The sequence below is a fragment of the Dipodomys merriami genome, unplaced genomic scaffold (assembly GCF_024711535.1).
Source record: "Dipodomys merriami isolate MVZ:Mamm:240054 unplaced genomic scaffold, mDipMer1.0.p SCAF_34, whole genome shotgun sequence".
NCBI classification, from domain to species: domain Eukaryota; kingdom Metazoa; phylum Chordata; class Mammalia; order Rodentia; family Heteromyidae; genus Dipodomys; species Dipodomys merriami.
The window spans coordinates 6,990,192-7,011,652 of record NW_027204937.1 but is presented as its reverse complement, the minus strand read 5'-3'; the positions used below and the strand labels follow the sequence as shown (position 1 = coordinate 7,011,652).

General features: G+C 38.7%; 1 protein-coding gene across 2 annotated transcripts in view; it reads right to left on the bottom strand.

Annotated features, from left to right (window-relative positions):
• Window positions 1-16,958: 16,958 nt before the first annotated feature.
• The window catches only part of Ndc1 (NDC1 transmembrane nucleoporin), a 49,406-nt gene continuing 44,903 nt past the window's right edge, over window positions 16,959-21,461 (bottom strand). For both annotated transcript variants that reach the window (XM_069987183.1, XM_069987184.1), the window contains exons 17-18: window positions 20,497-20,657; window positions 16,959-17,272 (exon numbers count right to left, since the gene is read on the bottom strand). In XM_069987183.1, coding sequence (XP_069843284.1) covers window positions 17,209-17,272; window positions 20,497-20,657 — 225 coding nt within the window. In that variant the 3' untranslated portion in view covers window positions 16,959-17,208. The remainder of the gene's footprint in view (window positions 17,273-20,496; window positions 20,658-21,461) is intronic.

The following is a 21,461-nucleotide window of genomic DNA, read 5'->3' as shown; positions in this document are numbered from 1 at the left end:
AATAATAATAATAATAATAATAATAATAATAATATTCCAGCTGTCGTGTGGAAAATGAACTGAAAGAAAGGCAGGACAGATGCTTGGAGAGTGGGCAGTAGCCTAAAAGACAGCTGTGAGGATCCTGGACTAATGGCCAGAGGGTGGTAGCAGGGTTGGAAAGGCAGGCTGCTGGAAGGCAGCATTAGTTAGGAGGCAAAGTTGACAGCCTGGGCAATAGAGTGAAGGGAAGTGAGAGGCTGGGTGTCTGGAAGAACATCAATTTGAGTTTGAAACTTCCTTTGAGTGGCCCAAGGCATTCTTCATCCTTCACAGTGGTTTCCAGAAGCAAAGAACATGTCACAATTACTAGACTACTCAGTTATATCCCATCCTCACACTCATCACATGCCACTGCTTTTCTATAGAAATTTTAATTGGTTTTCAGCACATCTCTCTAATCATCAGAAAAACAAAATCAGACAATTATAAAATGCACATAAAAATGCTGCTAATAAACACAATAAGATCTTGACAGCTTGAAAAATTAGGAGAGACATTATGGGCCATCCCTACAGAAAGTCATCCCTAGAGCTGTTATTTATGGAGGTGTACAGCATTGCTTTCTGTCGTAGATTTGGGAAATGAGATCTAAAGAGGTTAAGTGGCTTTCCTGAGGTCTCAGAACTGGCACTTGGCAGTTTCAGGGTTCAGCCCTAAATGCCATTATTTCCGTTGTGCCTCTGCACCTCAGCTCCAGCCCCTTCTATAAAGAATGCTTTCCTGGCTGACCCCTTCTACCCCAGTCCATCTATGCCCTCAAATGGCCCCTCCCACATGGCCTGCTTTCCTGCCCCAACCAAACACCAAATATATGTCATTACTTCTCCCCATGACCTCCATCATCACAGTCCCTCTTATCTATCTATGTGTACTGTATTCCTGATCATTGCAGATCTCTTGAAGGCAGGCATTTCGTATGCATATAAAAGATGCTTCATTTTTTTTTATTTGAAGCATGTAACTCAATTGATTCAATGGGTCAAAAAGTTGGGCAATTAGACTTCTACAAAACACCTATAAGTAAGGACTAGAATAGTCAAGCATTCAAATTTTTATTCAATTTTTACTAATAAATAGCAACTTCATACAGGATACACAAGTATTACGTAATTCGTATGCTTCTTTTCAAGCATACATTAAAATCTACTGTATCTTCATGCGGAAAGCATTCTGAAAACTAGGAGAATATAATCAAATTCATAAATAAGTTTGAAATGAACCTTTCAATTTGCAAGTTAGCTTTAAGATTTCTGATAGGCATGTTTTCTTTTTTATTTCCCTTTTTATTTTCTCTTTCTTCTCTTTTCTTTCCTTCCTTTCTAAGTCTTTCTCTTTTCTTTCCTTCTTTCTCTCTTTCTTTTTCTTTTCTTTTGGATTGGGGGGGTGTCTTATGATATTGCTCAGGCTAGTGTCAAGTAGCCAGAATTACAGGGTGCAAACTATCACATCCAACTTGATAGACATCTATCTTCTTCATAGTTTTTTCATCAATGATATTTTAAAGCTCTCTTATGGAATCTGTATTTCCATACTTGCCTTCTAGTATTCTAAACTGGTATTCTAAACTCAAGTGATATTACACTAGAAGTGAACTTAAAAGTCATTCAGTCTAATTCTTTGATTTTGAATTTGAAATAGAAGTGAGGTGAGATCTTAGGTCAACATCACAAAAGTAGACAGTACTAGAGATAAGACTAGAACTCATTTCTTCTAAGACCAAACTGTAGGAGAGACAGCTGGCAGCCATCCTGATATTCATTCCTTCCTTTTTCTGCAGTAATAGAACCTCAACTTCATTAAGGATGGACACACAACATCTAAAAGACATTTCCCAGATTCCTTTGCTACTAGATGTGACCCTGTGACTTACTCTTTGGCCAATGAAATATAAACATGGCTTTCAGGAAGTCTTAAAGGGAAGAATTCCATTCCCCCTACCCTTCTTTCTTCTCACTATCAGGCAAAGGTCTTGAATCCCTGATAACCTGAGGAAACCACCAGCAAGTAAACAACCTATCTCTGGACTTTCTATGTGTGAAACAAAATTGCTCTTATATAGATTATCATTGTGTTTTGTTCTAAGTTTTAAGTTATATACCACCAAAATTTAAGTAATGCATCTTACTTCCCCTTTGCCTCTATAAACCTATTCCTCCACCTCACCAATGGCAATTCCATACTAGCATCTGCTCAGGCCAAAAATCTTGGAGTAAATACTGAAGACTCTACTTCTTTCATGCCCCACAAGCCCTCAACCAATAATTCTTGCCTACTCTTCAAAATAGACCAAATTTGCCTACTTCTGTCTTCATCATATCCTAGCCTAATTCATCTTCCTGGTTTTATTCTTGTCTCCTACCCAGCCCCACCAGTCTTGTTTTCCACAGAACGGCTAGATTTCACCTTTTAAAATGTAAGTTGGCCCACATTTCTCCTTTGCTCAGAACTTTCCAGTGACTGCCCCTGACTCAGAATGAGAGCAAAGTCCTTCAGAGTGACTGGCCTATTGTGGCCTGGTCCTTGCCTAAGTCTCTGTCCTTACCACACTCCCCTCACCCTCCATACCCTGTCAGTCACTCTTTTTGTCACCCCTTAAACTCAGCAGGTATACTCCTGCCTTGGGGCCCTTCTGCTTTCTGGAAACATCCTGCCACCACTACCACAGATATCCACATGCTCTCTCCCTTACTCCATTCAGGTTTCTAATCAAATACTATTTCATCAGAGAGACCTTCCCTGAGTGTCCTATGTAAAATAAAAGTCCCACTCCACTATCCACTCTTTTGTTTGTTCTTCAGAGCCCTCACCACCCCACAGTTAGTTTATTGTTTATCAAATATACCATCTAGTCCTGCCTACTAGGTTAGCTCATTTGTTTTGTTCACAGTTGTATTCTAGTACCTAAAACAGTATCTGTCATATAGTATATGCTCAATATAAATTTACTGCTTGGATGAATTAGTTAAATGAATGCCAAATTATGCTCTTTCAACCATACCACATCACATCTAATTAAAATCCAGATATAAATATATTGTGGCTCATATCTATAATCTTAACTACTCTGGAGGCTGAGATCTAAGGATTACAGTTTAAAGCCAGTCAGGCCAGGAAAGTCCATAAGACTCTTATCTCCAATTAACCACAAAAACAAACAAACAAACAAACCACAAAACCAGAAGTGGGCTGTAGTTCTCACAGTAAAGTGCTAGTTTTGAGCCAAAAAGCTCAGAGCCTGAGTTCAAGCTCAGGAATGGTGCGCGCACAGAGAGACACACATATGCACATGCTCACAAAGTGTATTGTTGATAAAGCACAGGCACTGATAATTGAGCTATTTGCTATCTTAGTAAAAACTTGCTAAATATCTGCTTTGTCTTAGTTAACTAATAAAATATAAAATATATTTTATTCTAATAAAAGGTTTTCTACTAATAATCACAATGGAGAACAGCAAAGAAAACATGAAATGTTTTGAAATAAGATTAATGGACAGCAGTATACAAAGCTGGAATCTATAGTCCTTTTCTTAGCAACCTCCACCCCATGTTCCCTCCAAAAACACAAAGCCTTTTTCTTCCTGTTGTGGGGAAAAGGATGATGAAATGGACCATTCAGTATCCAGTGGTGAACATCACCATCCTCTTGGGTCTTTCCAGCTTTATGGAAAATCTTGGTGATTAGTTTTAAAACATAAAGGAAAGTCCACTAAAAAAGATTTACCTTTTCATTCACAAACAATCTATTTCTTCTCAAAATTAAGCAGTCTTCCTATTCTAAGCTGAAATAAATCTTTTTGTAAACTTTACTCTCCAAATAGGTCTTAAGCTCAGCACATTTTTAGAAACAATGTATTACTCATATTTGTTTTTACCTGGAGAATTTGCAAAGCTGACAAAATACCACATTCCCATTCTCAGAGACCAAGAAGCAAAGTATAGCTTCTTCAAGCAGACAGCGGCTGGATTTTGTAAGGGAAAAAAAACACCAAGCTGTTTCTAAGGTTTTGCTTCAAAAAAACAGGCTTCCCTCATACATTTTTGGTAAATGTTGCTTCAAATTGCTAAAATATTCCTCTGGAAGGGAAAAAATACACTTCCCCAGAAAGCTCAGAGCTTGATTTTGAGCCCTAAATTTCCCTACACAAGAGTCCATATCCACTATTTCTTCAGGCAAATAATTTTACTTCTCCTCTCTCTCAGCCTCCTCTGAACAATCTGGAAGACAGAGGGCTGTTAAAAAGAATGCCATGAAGATTGTGAGCTCAGGACCCAGCATATAGTAGGGACTCCATAAATGGTAGTTATTATCACTCCACAAGCAAATGCCTACACAAACCTTCTCAAGCCAACTGTACTTTCTAATACAATAAATAAATAAATAATAGTAGCTTACACCTGGAAATATAGCTACTCAGGAGTCTGAGATCACACTTCAAAGCCTGCCTGGAAAGAAAACTGATTTGAGGATCACAATTTGAAGCCAGATTTGGAAGAAAAGTCTGTGAAACTCTTATCTCTGATTAACCAGCAGAAAGATCTAGAAGTGCAGATGTGGCTGAAGTAGTAGAGTGACAACTTTGAGCAAAAAAGCTAAGAGAATGCCCTGACCATGAGTTTTAAATCTAGTATCAAAACTTATACACACACACACACACACACACACACACACACACACACACACACACACACACACACACACACACACACACACACACACACACACACACACACAGAGTAAACCAGGTACTGGTGGCTCACGCCTGTAATCCTAGCTACTCAGGAGGCTGAGATCTGAGAATGCTACTCAGGAGGCTGAGATCTGAGAATTGCTGTTCAAAGCCAGCCCAGGAAGGAAAGACTGTGAGACTCTTCTTTTTTTTTGGGGGGGGGGGGTCCGGTCGTGGGGCCTGAACTCTGGGCCTGGGTGCTGTCCCTCAGCTCTTCAGCTCAAGGCTAGCGCTCTAGCGCTTGAGCCACAGCACCACTTCCGGCTTTTTTCTTTTTGCTTATGTGGTGCTGAGGAATCGAACCCAGGGCCTCATGCATGCAAGGCAAGCGCTCTACCACTGAGCCACCTTCCCAGCCCAAGACTGGGGGACTCTTATCTCCACTAAACCACCAGAAAACCAGAAGTGGCGCTGTAGCTCAAGCGGTAGAGTGCTGGCCTTGAGCTGCAGAGCTGAGGGACAGCGTCCTGGCCCAGAATTCAACCCTATGACGGACAAAAAAAAAAGTTTTTGTAGAGCATGGGAAATACAAAAAAGCATGAATTTTTAAATCTCCCATTAGTACTGTGAATAAAACAATTTGCCAACAAGAGAGTATGGACTAGAGACAATTTCTCTAACAACTTTGAAATAGTGACCTCTGCTGGCCAGTGGAAATCACAAGACTTCCAATCAACTCTTCCATGATTAAGCAAGGGTTGAATCAGCCAGGCTTGGTCCCTTTCTCTCCCTGGAACCAAAACCAGGTGTTGCCTTACAAGGGATAGAAATCATCACAAGGTTCACCACAATGTAATTGGGATGTTAATGAAAATTAAAGGCCAGCCTTTCCATTTTCTCATCTACACAGAAGATTCCTATTTTTTCCCTCAAACTCCATGGTCTCCTATTTTTAAAATGTATAATTACATGCAAATGTCCTAGCAGAAAAACAACACAAGGGGCATTAAAAATCAATCTTCCATGTAAGCCTCAGATTTTCCAGCAGGAAGATCCAAATGCAGAAGTGGTGACAAATGTGTAGAAAACAGAGTGAAAGAGTCAGAATGCATCATTAAGAATGTTATAACAAAAGGAGGGGGGAATATATCTTTGACAGCACATGTCTGTTTCAGCTGGGGTGAACAGCCAACTACAAAGAAAGCTTAAAAAACAAAATACAAGCTGGGCGTCCGTGGCTCATGCCTATAATCCTAGCTACTCAGGAGGCTAAGATCTGAAGATCACAGTTCAAAGCCAGCCCAGGCAGGAAAGTCTGTGAGACTCTTATCTCCAATAAACCACTAGAAAACCAGAAGTGGCGCTGTGGCTCAAGCGGTAGAGCATTCACTTTGAGCTGAAGAGGGCAGGGACAACGCCCAAGCCCAGAGTTCAAGCCCCACAACCGACAAAAAAAAAAAAAAGGACCCAGAAACCCAATTAGGAGGCAATCAGAACACTTTCCTTCAGGCACAAATATACTTGATCGAAGAATCTGCTCAAATCTGTTGGCTGGGATGTTTTGATATAAAGCACATTCCCATCTCAAGATGTGAAATGGTTGGGTGTCAGTGGCTCATGCCTGTAATCCTAGCTACTCAGGAGGCTGAAATCTGAGGATGAAGCTTCAAAGCCAGCCCAGGGAAGGAAAGTTCATGAGACTCAAATTGTTAATTAACCAGCAAAACCAGAAGTGGAGCTGTGGCTCAAATGATAGAGTGCTACCTAGCCTTGAACCAAAAATTGCTCAGGGACAGTACCTTGGCCCTGAGTTCAAGCCCCAGTTCTGGCACTTTTTAAAAAAAAGTGAAATAAAGTGAGTTGCATACTAGACATTATGGAGCTATGTAGTTTGATTTGACACTCACTATATTGTGGGTTTTTTTATTTTTTGTCAGTCATAGGGCTTGAACTCCAGGCCTGGGCTCCACTTCACTTCTGGTTTTCTGGTGGTTAACTGGTGATGAGTCCCACAGACTTTTCTGTCCAGGCTGGCTTTGAACCATGATTCTTAGATCTCAGCCTCCTGAGTAGCTAGTATTACATGTGTGAGCCACCAGTGCCCAAAATTACATTGCTTTAAAATTAGTTTACAATACTTTATCAATGGAGATTTCACGTCAAAATCCAAATTTATGCATTCTTACAAAAAGGAAGCTCTAGTTGTACTGGGCCAGCATCTCAAAGAGCAAGAGCCACTACAGCTAGGAGCTGCAGCAGGCATCCAGGTAGATGGGCTCATGGTAACCAATGTGCTGTGTCTCCCACCTAGATCACCTTACTTACTCATCTTTTCATCATCACGTGCTTAATTTTTGTAGATACTTGAGTCTGAGGCCCTGGGGTGATAACAACCCTAACACAATGACAAGTTCAATTCAGCTTAAGCGAATGTCAAACATATGTAAGGTACCTGAGAAGGCACTAGGGACATAAAAAAAGACACGATTCCTAGCTGAGTGGTGGCTCAAGCCTGCAATCCTAGCCATGGCCAGCCCAGGTATAAAAGCTCACAAGATTCCATCTTACCCAAGTGGTTGGGCTCTCCTGCACAGTTCATAATTACAGCTATGGGGGAATCACAATGCCTAGGTAAAGTATCATGCACCAGCAACATGAGGAAACACAAGTAAGAAAATCACAGTACAGGCCAGCCTGGCATAAAGTGAGACCCTACCTTGAAAATCACCAATGCCAAAAGGTACTGTGGCTCAAAGTGGTAGAGCTCTAGCCTTGAGGAAAAAAAAAAAAAAAACTCAGGTACAGCATCCAGGCCCTGAGTTCAAGCCCCATGACTGACAAAAAAAGAAAGAAAGAAAATTATATTTAGCTTATTCATGTCTAGCATTTATCTAATATGCACATTTAAAAATAAAAGGTTTGAATTGGGCACTAGTGGGGCTTACACCAACGCACACAAAAAAGTAAAAGATAAATTTCACCTGGCTTATAACTCTAGCATTCAGGACACTAAGACATGAAGCTCTCTAGTTCAAGGCCAGCCTGAGCTATGTCATGAGACTCTGTGTCAAAAATCAAAACAAACAATAGACAAAAACAAGTATACATTTCACTCTGAGTATGGCTTTTGCTGTATCTCACAAGTTTCAACATTTACTTAATTAAAAAACATTTTTCTAATACCTACTTATGATTTCCTTTTTGATTTACAGGTGATTTAAAAGTTATGTTTAATTTCAAAATGTATGGAATGCTGTAATCATCATTTTTAATTTCTTTCCACTTTAATTGCCTTATTTGCAAATATACTTTGATTTGGGGCATATTTCTATATTTTACTTTATTAGCATGCAAGTAATTGTACATTTATATACACATGCATCTTTTTTTTTTTGGGGGGGCCTTGAACTCTGGGCCTGGGCTCTGTCCCTCAGCTCTTCAGCTCAAGGCTAGTGCTCTACCACTTGAGCCACAGCACCACTTCTGACTTTTTCTGTTTATGTGGTGTTGCGGAATCGAACCCAAGGCCTCATGCATGCAAGGCAAGCACTCTACCAGAGCCTTACACATGCATCTTGATCAATCACCCACTTTGTCATTCTCCCTCTTACCAAACCAGTCTCAGCAACTTTAGATGATTTTAATCCTTCAAAATTTCATGAAGCTTTTTATGAATGAACATATGGCAGAATTTGTAAACATTCAACTTGAACTTGTGAATGCTGGATCTTTGGTAAGCAGGTGCAGTGTGCCCAATATGTCCATTAGGTCATTTGATGGTTATGCCACTAAAATAGGCTGTATCCTTACTTTACTTAAAAAATCTTGTTCTACCTTTAACTAAAAGGTATGTAAAATGCCTTTGGATCTATCCATCACTCCTGGTGGTTGTCAGTTTTAATATATTTTTTTGTTAAGGCATAATGCACATGGAAGTACTTTTTTTGTTAAGTATGAACTCAAAACCTTGTGTTTTCTAGGAAGGTACCTTATCATAGAGCCACACTTCAGAGGACAGTATACCAGTCTTACAAATGCAAATCAGTGAAGTTCAGTATGCCTACATGCACACAGCTCAAATCAAGATATTTTGTGTCTCAGAAGTTTTCTTCATGCCTTCCCAAGACAACGTGCTACCTTCTTCCCCTATACCTCTATTCTGACTTTTGTTAACATTAACTTTTTTTTTTTTTTTTGGCAACACGAGGGATTGAATTTAGGGCCTCCTGCTTGCTGAATTATCACCTCACTTATGCCCTCAATCCTGTTACTATTAACTATTCCTGATATGCACACATAAATACACATAAAAACACTGGACATTATCTTTTAACATACCTATATATAGGAACTACATATCTATACATTAGGACATATTTTGAAAAAGAACCACAGAAAAATTCTAAAGCAGAAAAATAAGAGGTCCTGAAAGAAATCTAGTAATATAGAATTATATGTTTAACATTCTTTAAAAAACATTATTGCTGTTATAAAGATAATGCACAGACAGCAGCAGAGCCCAATGGCTGTACTAGACATTGATGAAAATGAACCACAAAACTTGTGGATGGAGGGGAGGGAGGAAATGGGAGAGAACAAGGGAACAGATACTATGCAAGAGGAAGGAAATGTACTTAATACCTGACATATGTAAAGTTAACCCCAATCTAAAACAATGAAGTAATTTTTTAAAAAGGTGATGCACAGAGTTACACAAGTCAGGTAATGAGTACATTTCTTTTTAGACAATGTCTCTCCTTCCCTTGCAGCATCAATCCTTAAATATGTTGAGGAGGGACATTTTAGGACTATTTTTAATATGTCAAAGCCTACTAACACTGAGTACCAGCTCTTCCAAGACAGGAGGCAGAAGGATCAAAGCCAGATACTTAATTTCAAACAAAAGAATCATACAATTGCTCTTTTACATTTTTTTTTTTTGGGTCCGGTCGTGGGGCCTGAACTCTGGGCCTGAGTGCTGTCCCTCAGCTCTTCAGCTCAAGGCTAACGCTCTACCACTTGAGCCACAGTGCCACTTCCGGCTTTTTTCTTTATGTGGTGCTGAGGAATCGAACCCAGGGCCTCATGCATGCAAGGCAAGTGCTCTACCACTGAGCCACCTTCCCAGCCCCTGCTCTTTTACATTTTAACCTAAGAACATTTTAACTTCCTAACACTGTCTTATTTGCCATTGTGTTGAATACTCTATAGTTACAACCCCTTAAGACATGGCTCAATATTCATATTTACCTCTATTTCTCCTCAATTTCTTCCTTCTCCATTGTTCATAAATTAAGTTCCTGTTGACAGAATTTCTCACCATGTTTATAAGAAGATTCACCAGTCCTTTGTAAGCCCTGAATTTTGTCCTCTATCCTGGAAATCTCTAGGAACTGCCTCTACCGTGCACTTCATTCTCACCATCGAAGGTAAACTCCTCCAAAGCCATGTTGCCACTGGACAACATTGTCCCTTATGACTGATTAGACACCTGAACACATGATCTGTTTGTACTAATTTCTTTCTATCAGGAATTTGGACCTTAAGAGCTTGTTTGGAGGTTCTAGCAGAGGAGCACAGCTACTCATACACCCTTGACCAAAGACCAGTCCTCCTCTGTCAGGGATGGTCGTCCTCTTCGACCGAGCGCGCAGCTTCGGGAGGGACGCACATGGAGCGGTGAGGGAGGAAGGGGACACCTACCCAGCCCGCCAGATCAGCCGAATCAACCCTGGCGATCAATGGGGTGACAGATGTCGCAGCCAGATCACCCTCACATCCTCCATCAGGAATTTAGTTGGCCTTCAGAAACAGCTGGCTAGTCTCTGTTATGTGTAAATTCCAGAGTGAGAGGGTAAGTGGAGGGAGTGGTAGAAAGCCAGTTGGAAGAATGAGAGACTGATGAAGAAAACAGATTGGTGAAGAAAGCAGAGAATCATTGAGATCCTGGCAGCTTTCCATGCTCTTCATGAGGCTTAAAAAACAAATCTACACTTGGGCTCACCAACACTTCCCTGTGCTCTTAGGATCTATTTTCCTTCTTGTTCAAGCCAATTTGAGGTTGAGTCCTGTCACCAAGAATCATGATATAACTAGGAAGAGACTAATTGACTATTACTAATGGGTTCAGAACAATGAAACTAATCAAGAGTCAACATAGCTTCAAAACACCATCATGTTCAGGGTCCTAGTGGCTCATGCCTATCTATAATCCTCACTATTCGGGAGGCTGAGGTCTGAGCATCAGAATTATAGTTCAAAGCCAGCCCAGGCAAGAAAGTCCATGAGACTCATCTCCAGTTAACCACCAAAAAGTCAGAAATAGAGCTATGGGTGAAGTGGTAGAGCACTAGCTTTAAGCAAAACTGCTTAGGGATGGTACCTGGGCCCTGAGCTCAGACCCCAGGACCAGCACCAAAAAAAAAAAAAAAAAAAGTCTGCTAAAGACTGTGACTGAAATCCTGGAAGGAATAGAGCTTATATTCTACAAATGGGAAAATCTATCATTCATCAATGTGAGAAGCCCCCACCCCTGCCCAATGAATGACCAAGCATTGAAAAGGCACACTAAAACATTTTAGGGAGTATGTGGGAAGGCTTCTGAAGAATGGAAAGTTTGCCAGAAAAACAGAAACTCAAGTAAAAGGAACAAACAACACTTTTGTCCACAGTCTTGCATTACCCATTGGATTTAATAGTATTCTTCAAGCTTCCCAATAAATGAATCAAATGGAAGAACTCCACTTTATAGCAGAGTTCTCACGCTTCAGACACTCATATGAGAAAATACCACTAAAACACTGGTTCCAAAATACCCAGCAATATTAGCATCACATACTGAATCAGCTTCTCTGAAGACAGGATCAAAAGTTGTCTTAACTATGTTGAAAATGACTATACAACTTGTGGGTGGGGACAAGAGGGAAAAATTGGGGGAGAGCAAGGGAAGAGGTGACACTGTCCAAAAAGAAATGTAGTCATTGTTGGGTGCTAATGGCTCATGCCTGTTATCCTGACTACTTAGAAGGATGAGATCTGAGGACGGTGGTACAAAGCTAGCCCAGGCAGGAAAGTTTATGAGACTCTTATCTCCAATTAGCTACCAGAAAACTGGAAATGGAGCTGTGGCTTAGTGGCAGAGCACTTGTCTCAAGCAAAAAAGCTCAGGACAGTGCCCAGGCCCTGAGTTCGTCTTACAAACAACAACAACAACAAAAAGTACTTATTACCTGACATGTAACTGAAACCTCTCTGTACATTACCTTTACAATAACAACAAAAATATTATTTTAAAGTTGTCTTAAGAAGCTCTCCAAGAGATTATGATGCATCAAGTTTTGGGACTCTATTGTCTTGAATAAACCCTTCTCATGCTGTGACTTTCACACTACTTGTCTAGACTTTGTTAGAAACTAGATCTCTTGGGAACTGGTCGAGGCTTGAAGTACATTGAAGTGGAGCCCAGACTGCCCATCTAATACATAATCTGAGTGATCCTGATGCACAGAAACCTGCATCTAATGATGCAGGTTCCAAATGGCACTGCAGAAGACTGCAGACTCCTTGCAGGCAAGGACTATCTCATTCACTTAATTTCTAATAGGTGTGCCAAGATAGTAAATATGTCACTCGGTTAAAAAAAAAAAAAAAAAGCAGTACTGAGACTTCAACAACTCAGGGCCTTCCATTTTTGCTTGGCTTTTTCTCACTCAGCTTTTTTACTCATGGCTTGCTTTCTATCAGTTGGACCATGTCTCCACTATTGGCTTTTTGGTGGACATTTGGGGATAAGTCTTGTGGATTTATCTGTTCAGGCAGGCTTCAATCATTCTCAGATCTCAGTCTGAGTAGCTAGGATTATAGGCTAAGCCACGTAAGCCTGGCTTATTTCAAGTTTTTCATCATGTAACTCCATATCAACTTGTACTTCACTACAGCAACTGCCCACCAAGACTGCTGAGAAACATGGCTGAATATTGTAAGGGTGGGTGCTTATCTATGCCTTTTTTTTACCCTCAAAAAAATAATGATGTTGCTCATTTAAAAATACAGGCAAGCTAGATGCCAGTGGCTCAATACCTATAACCCCAGCTATTCAGGAGGCTGAGAATTGGGACCCAGCCCAAGCAGACAAATCTTGAGACTCTAATCACCAAATAACCAGCAAAAAGCCAAAAGTGGAAGTATGTCTCAAATGGCAGAGTACTAGCTGTGAGGGTAAAATCAAGCAAGAGCAAGAGGATCTAAGTTCAAGACCTACTACCAGCAAAACAAACAAATAAACAAAGTGGTAGTCAAAAACCTGTTGTGGTGAGGCATACCTATCACCTCAGCACTCAATAAACAGAGGCAGGAGGATAATGAGTTCAAGGCAAGTCTGAACTACATAGCAAGTCCCTGATTCTAAACAAGTAATTTTTTAGATAATTTTAAAAACAGGGTTGGCATGTAGCTCAGTGGTAAGAGTTCTTGCCTAGCTTGCACAAGTCAAGGCCCTGGGTTCAATGCCTAGTAGTAGTCATGCTTAAACAGTGGTTAATAGCTTATACTTAAAACAGTTAGATTTTTTTTTTTTTAATTTAATTTAATTTTATTTGTGAACATACTGTACAGAGGAGTTACAATTACGTGGGCAGGATAATACATACATTTCTTACCAAGCATTGCAGCTTCCTCCTTTGTTTACCCTTCACATCCCCCCCAATCCCAATCCTTCTCCTCCCCTCCCCCCCCCCCCCCCCGCACCGACGTTGTAAAGCTCGTTTTGGAATGACAACTTGTACTTCTCATTGTTGCAACAGGTCCACCTGTATCCTTAAACAACTGGTTTTTCCCCCGTCTCCTCCACAAGTTATACTGACATCAAATATAGTAAAAGCAGGGGTTATACTGTGGGGGAGGGACATACAAAGCAACAAAGAGATAATCTTATAAATGCGTTAGAAACACATGGATGAAAGAAAAAAACATTAAAATACACATCTAAGGGTTCATTTTCCTGACATCACATTATCTGACCTTTTCTGCTTGACTCATACATATACTAGATATTACAAATAAGGGAAACCATGGGACCTATGTTTCTTTGGGCCTGGCTTACTTCACTTAATATAATTTTTTCCAAGTTTTTCCATTTCCTAACAAATGGGGCAATGTCATTCTTTCTGATGGAGGCATAGAATTCCATTGTGTATATATACCACATTTTCTTGATCCATTCATCCACTGAGGGGCATCTGGGTTGGTAACAGATTTTTAAATGATGAATTATAGCGATCTTATGTTCTAAGCTATTTGACTTTAAACGTGACTATGGGTTGGGACAGCAAGAGAGAGAGTTAAGGGCTTTAGTACCACGATGACCTAACAGTGAAGTTCAGACAAATTTAAGGCAAGTTGACAGACCTGTTATCCTAGGGGAAATATGATCTGTCTAAAACCACTATTTTGGCAAGAAAAGAAGCCTCCCATTAAAAGATAGCTTTCAGCACCAGCACCCTTTGTTTACTTTTGGGGGGAAAATTACAGCCAAGACAAAAAAGGGAAAGATTTTTAGAATTCAGGTTCATTAGACTTAACACTAAAAGATTACCTACCAAATTAGTCTGGTTAAGAGCAAAGGCTTGATTGCTAAAGAAGTTAAGCATTTCTAGGTTTTATAAGCAACAGTTGAGACCAACTGAAACACATACATACTAAAAATCACAGTCACACATACCTTAATAATCATACTTTTTAAGAACTATGAATTTATTTTTCAACCCAAATCAGTATCAATCATATACAAAATGGTATAAACTGAATATCATAAATATTTCTAGAAAGACACACAAAACAAAGTGTTAAGTTATAGGAACTGATAAAATCTTGTTATTGCCTGACAGAGACATTTAAAGATGCTCTCTGATTTCTCACACCAATGTCAGAGCACTAGCTGGCTGGTAGGCAGGATGTGACTTGATCAAAAGACAGCTTCTCTCCTCTTGGTCTTCTCCAAGTCCTCCTTGTAGGTAGGAAAAGAAGCTCCCTTTAATAACTCACTTGCCCCAATAGCTGGCATGTAATGACCAACACACAACAGGAAAAAAAGACCCATCCCTTTACCTACAAATACAATACAGATCAGGAAGGCAGTGTCCGAATTTCCAACAGGGAGCATTATGTGGCCTATAGGATCAAACATCTCTGAAACATTTACACGCTCTATCTTTGTCTAAAATACATGGTTAATGACAAGACCCTAAACCTAACGAGACAATTTATATAAGTCTAAGTTTAAAAGAAATTGTTCTATCTTCCATCTCAGGAATCCAGAGGATTAAATATACAAATTTTCTTTAATAGAAGCAGAAGAATAAGAAAACTTATATTGAGGCTAGGAAGGTAGCTCAGAGGTACAGTGCTTGCCTCGAATGCATGAGGCCCTGGGTTCGATTCCTCAGTACCACATAAGCAGAAAAAGCTGGAAGTGGCGCTATGTCAAGTGGTAGAGCACTAGCCTTGAGCTGAAGAGCTGAGGGACAGCATCCAGGCCCAGAGTTCAGGCCCCATGACCAAAAAACAAAACAAAAAAACCAGAACAACAAAAACCAAAGACTTATTTTCCAAAAGGCTTCAGTCAGAGGCAGCCAAAAAATATAAATAGCTTATGAATTAAAGCTGGGCATGGTGTCATAATTTATAATCAAAATTACTTGAGAGGCAGAAGCAGGAGGATCTCTAGTTCCAGGCCCATTAGGACAAAGTCAGCAAGACCCTATCTCAAAAGGAAAATACAAACAAAAAGACAGGATGTAGTTCAAGTGTATAATGTTTGTCTAGCAAACAACACCAGGGTTCAATCCGCAGTACTGCACGCATACCCATACATATACACAGAGAAAGAAAGGAGGGTGGGAGAGGGAGAGGGAGAGAGAGAAAGGAAGAGAAAGAGAAAAGGAGAGAGTTTATGGCTTTAATATATGGAATGCAACAGTTTCTAGTTAAGCTAGCCAGAATTTTCTGGTTATCTATAAGAAACTACCACATTTAAAATTCAACTTTCACTTTCAAAAAGAGATCAACTCAACCTCAGACATAAAGGGGGTGGTGGGGAGGGTTAAATACCCAAACACTTCACAATTGGGGAACTGTTCCTTAAAGACACTTTAAAGACCAGCAGGATTCAGTTATAATTTCGCATGTGCTGGTTTAAGGGGTAATACGTCCTGAAGCTAAAATACACTATTGTAAAGATATAATATATCAATGAAGCAGACAAATGGAAGACATATATACCACATTAAAGATTCATATACAGTACTATGTGGACTTGAGGGAAGAGATAATAGGAAAGAATTATGAATAAGTTTAGTTTAAAGCCAGTCAATGAATATCTAGCACCAGGACTCCAATCTTTCATCTCCAAAGTAGTAGATCTAATAACTTATAAAATCAGCTCGCTCACATTTAGGACTATAACTAACAAGTAGTAATCCCTCTGATGTTTTGGTTTCACTTGCTATTTGATGACTAAGTTGTTTCTGGCTTTTAAAGATCTTCCTATTATATTTTAATTAGCCAGTTAACACAGAAGAGGCTGCTCCCTCTGTGAGGCCAGATTAACTTCACTAAACGATTTGATCTAATGAAGATGAATGTAGAAGAAGAAAGAAAGTTTCCTGGTTTTTCTTGCAAAACTTTCTCTCTCCCTTGAGAAACTACTATCATTTAATGTTTTGTTCCAGAAAAAGCAAGCAAAACTAGTTGGGGAAATACCCAGACATTTATTGTTTACCAACATGATATAAAATAAATTCAAAGATGTCAGTCAATTGTCTCTCAAAAACCTACTGTGAATGTTTACTCTTGTAACAAGAACTGATTTTTTTTCCACATTCCTTTATATAGAGTTAGCATCTGTAAATTGAGACTTTTTTTGGACAATCATGCAAATTTAATTTGTTCCTGGAAACAAAAACACAACCTAACAGATTAACAAAATATGTCCTTTAGACTATATTTTTACTGTAAATTTTTCTCCATTGTTACCATTTTTATCCTTCAGTAAACAGAAACTAATCTTAAGAAGTTTATGTATTTCAAGTTTACAGAAAGCTAAACTCTTGGAATGAAAGACTGTATCAAGACAACCTATTTTAACTTCAAAACTGACTCTACTCCTTTCAAAAGTAAATTCTAAATTTTTTTTTGAGTTATTATTAAGTTATATGAGCTAGAGCCATTTCTATTGCCATAGATGCTCCTGTAAAATTGAATAAAGATTTTATTATACCACACACACAAAAAGCATTGGGTACAGAAAAGGCAGTTTTCAGTTATTCTGCTGAGAATTTCTTTCCATGATTTCTCCCATTAAAGTATAGTTTTCAAAGCAACCACCACGACAAAGGAAGCATCTAATTAGTCCATTTTCTTCTGATCCAAGAATGCTGAACATTTACTGTCCCATCTGTAGTTGTATCAGCAGTGTAATGAACACAGTTTATATTACTTAACTATTCTTTGAACTCCAAGAACTGTTGAAGTCTTTTCTGATGTTCTGCAGATGCTTGCACAGCACTAAATGAAACATAAATGCAAAGCATAAGCTTTATTTTACATTAAGCATATTAAGTGAACCACAGAGCGCAGAGTCAATATTTTTCAAAACAATTAAAAATGAATAGAAATCCCCACTTATTTAGTACTTCTGAAAAAACTGGATGAAAACCTTTTTTTTAATCTAATGAAGAGGAGGGTTTGCATTGAGTAATGGCATACTTCTACCTTCTAAAAGACCAAAGCAAATTAAGACTGACAAGTGAAGGCATCGATTTTAACCTGCTCTGCTGTGGAACCTGCTGTGCCGAGTTCCAGGCCTTGTAGTAGATGTTCTGGATTTTATTACTTTATTTAAACCAGATCTGAACATTATCTTTGAATTGTAGAGTATGTGAATTGCCTTTAATATAAAATCCTTTAAACTAAAATGTTTGGTTAAAACACAATAGACCCCATTAATCGCTTTCAAAGGTAACAGCTTGGTGGTTTAGATTTACTCTTCCCTTTGAACACACATAATGTTCTGGATGGTTCTCTCCACTCTCATGAAAACACATTACTTTAACAAAATTAGGATAAATACACACTGAAACTAGTATAAAACTCTCTTTAAAACCTTTGGGCAAAAATTAAGTAAAAAGGATTGTGATAATCTAGTTCTTAAATAATAATGTATCATTACTGAGTGATAAAATTCTAAAAGATAAAAAAATCACCTGCTTTGAAGATGCCAAAAACCTTCTTTTAATAATTTTGTTATAAAACATCTTAAAATGCCTTCTACATATCTCTTCACCATTTAGCTACCTCTAATGGAATCATTTCAAGTACCCTCTAGGTATGAACTCTCAAACACGGTTATCTGGGGCTTTTCCCATGATTCTCCCCTCCACTAAATTATCACTTACTATTTGCTGCTAGTACTCTTGACTCTCAAAACAACCTCTGCCCTGCAAGTAAACTCTGATACAGAATGGAACTCAATCAAATCTGCGTAAAGAGAGGAGAGAGAAAAATGTAGACGCTAGGTGCTAACACCTGTAATCCTAGCCACTCAGATGGCTGAGATCTAAGGATCACAGTTCAAAGCCAGCCTGGGCAGGAAAGTCCATGAAACTCTCATCTCCAATAAAAAAGCTGGAAGCACTGTGGCTCAAGTGCTAGAATGCTAGCCTTGAGCAAAAGAAGCTCAGGAACAGTGTCCAGGCCCTGAATTCAAGCCTCAGGACCAGCAAAAAAAAGATGCAGGCCCAAAGATACATAGAAGAAATGTAGGACAGTAAATCTGCTGATCTAACATAGGGACTCTAACTAAAAGAACTATTGTAATAGGCCTTTTTGCTAAATAAGTAGATTTTTAACTATTTGTGTCACTCAGAAAAAAAAGTAGCTGTGAGATTTGCTTCACTATCATAACCATATTACTATTAAATGTATTCTATAATATGTTTTAAACCTCAAATATACCCTATACAATGAATTTTTTAAAAAAAAGAGTAAGCAGATGCTAAATAAATGTCTCTAATGAGTAATTGGCCTTAATTAACTATCAAGGCTCAAGAGCTTATTTCTTGGTACCTGGTTCTTGAAGAGTTCAGGGAGTGGATAGTGAGTTGTCACAATATACAACATTTAGTGGGCTTTACATATGTATTATCTCATTTTATCTCTATCAACACCAAATAAACAGCATCAAAAAGGCTCAGGGTACTAGAGAAACAATAAGGCCCCACGGTTGTAAAGACTTGGGTCTGAATGCAGGTTCAGTAACTTACTACCTACATAACTTTGGGGGAGGTACCCCTTAGGTAACTCACCTACAAACAAGAGTCAATGATATAACCAGATATAACTAGAGCTAACATTCCACCATACCACTCTCCCCTATTCGTATAAAGTAGGCTCTATTCATCAGCTGAGTACGTATTTAAATATGGCTTTTCTCAGAGGAAAAATGGAGGAATTCCATTCTTATCATTTTAATCAGCCATCACTTTTTTTTTCTTATGTTAGTCTCTGTTTCCTCTTTTTTATTTGTCCATCCTGGGGCTTCAACTCTGGGCCTGGGTGCTGTCCCTGAGCTCTTCAGCTCAAGGCGAGCACTCTACCAATTGAGCCACAGCGTCACTTTATTTCCTCTTTTCTCCCTGATTTTCAACATCTATTTCATTCTCTAAACTCATCAATGAATGTACCCTGAGCATATCTTACATGCCACTTTGTATTTTCAAGGTAAACTAATGTTGCAGATGGAAAGGCAGATTTTTAAGAGCAAGAAAGACCTGATTTCTGGTTCATGTTCTAACATGCATTAGACTGTTCTCTCAGGCAAGATTTATCCTCTCTGCACCTCAGTTTCTACATCTGTACAATCTGGATAATCTCTATACTTCACAGGATCTTTGAGAAATGCAACTGAAAAACTATAATATGTGACTATCATATTGACAGCACAGGTCTAGAAGTTAATAGTTTTGTTTGTTTTTAATTAAGTTAATAAAGGCTTTAATGATATAGGGTTATCTACAGCAATTTTATATCCCCATATAGAACCAAAGTACTCCATAAATGCTCTCTCTACTGGTGTGTACTTTGCAAGTAAATATATGTATATACTCCTTGCTTCTATAAGTAGGTAGGATGAGGAAGTCCTAAATTTTATTGACTGCATACAGAAAAAGCAGAGAAATCTTTTATGCCTTCTACAGCTCATTTATAATTATGAAAAACATAATTTAATTAAGATAGATAATTTCATGGTAACAAAGCACTAAACATCAATGACACTAATATAAACTGATTTGGCACTGGTGGTTTTTTCTCTGCTTAGTTTCAGAAGGTGATTTTCCAGTGTGATTCACAAAACACCATGGCCTCATTTATGGAACACTCTGTTCATCCAAGTCTTCACTCAACATGAACAACAGAATTATTTTTAATAGGCTTTTCTGGAAAGGTAGTTGTGAGTTTTTTGCCTTTTCTTCTCTTGGAAACAATATTTTTTAAACTACCTTCTGGTATGTATGTACATGTATACACTCACATACATACTATGTTTACATGTGTATATGTTTGTGTAAAATTACATTTGCTAATTTTAGTACTTTCTGTCCTCCCTTTGTTAATTCATAATGGAGTGCTACAAAATAGCACTTTTAACATATTAGCCTTTATAACTCTCATACCTCTCAGAGAACTCCTGCAAGTAGACTATTATCATGGATAAGAATGGGTCAACTTACTTCAGATGTTCACCAAATGTAGTAGTTATTCGATAGATAGCAGTTTTCAGTGATGCTCTAAATGCAAATCTTAATGTTTTATAAGACCTGTCCACAAGGCTTCCAGAAATCCGGGGTGGTTTACTGGAAGCATGAGGAAGCTTGAAGTACTTGTCCACTGCCTAGACCAAGAAAGAGAAAACATACCAATTCAGGGTATCAAGAAAGCCAATTCAGTCCAATAAATAATAAAATTTCATTTTAGATACAAAGGAAGATTCTACAAGCATGTGTGTTCTTTGTGTGTGTGCGTGTGTGCACATGCATGCACCTGCCAGTTGTGGAGCTTTAACTCAGAGCCTGGGTGCTGTCTTTGACCTTTTGTGCTCAAAGCTAATATTCTGCCATTTGAGCCATAGCTCTACTTTTGTCTTTATAGTGATTAATTGGAGATACAAGTTTCCTGGGCTTTCCTGCTCACGCAGGCTTCAAACTCCTCCTGAGTAGCTAGGATTACAGGCATGAGCCACTGGCACCCGCCTGGCATGGGTTCTTAATGAGATACAATCACAACTGTTTGAAAAACAAGGAAGGATCAGCAACTGCAGCAGTTACTTGGGCTCAGCAGAAGTCCAGACCAGCCCTTTAAGAAGGAGCTTAAAAATACAAATCTGGGAAGCAAGGCACTCATATACTGTACTCTGCTTGGGTGATAAGTAGAAGGACTAGAATCAGAAAAAAAAAATCAAAAAATTAAATTTTACACAAAATTATGTCTTTTTTCAATTCTAGATGATAAAGCACCTATAAATAAGAGTAGATAAGACTGAGAATTTAAAACTGAAAGTGATTCTATTATATTTGGTAAAGTAAGAAATGAAGTGTGTGCAACAGGGTACCACTGACAACAGCCTTCACTGTAGGTGGTCAGGATTGACCCTGGGTTGGACTATTGACTCATTTCCTTAAGGGCTTTCTCCCTGGAT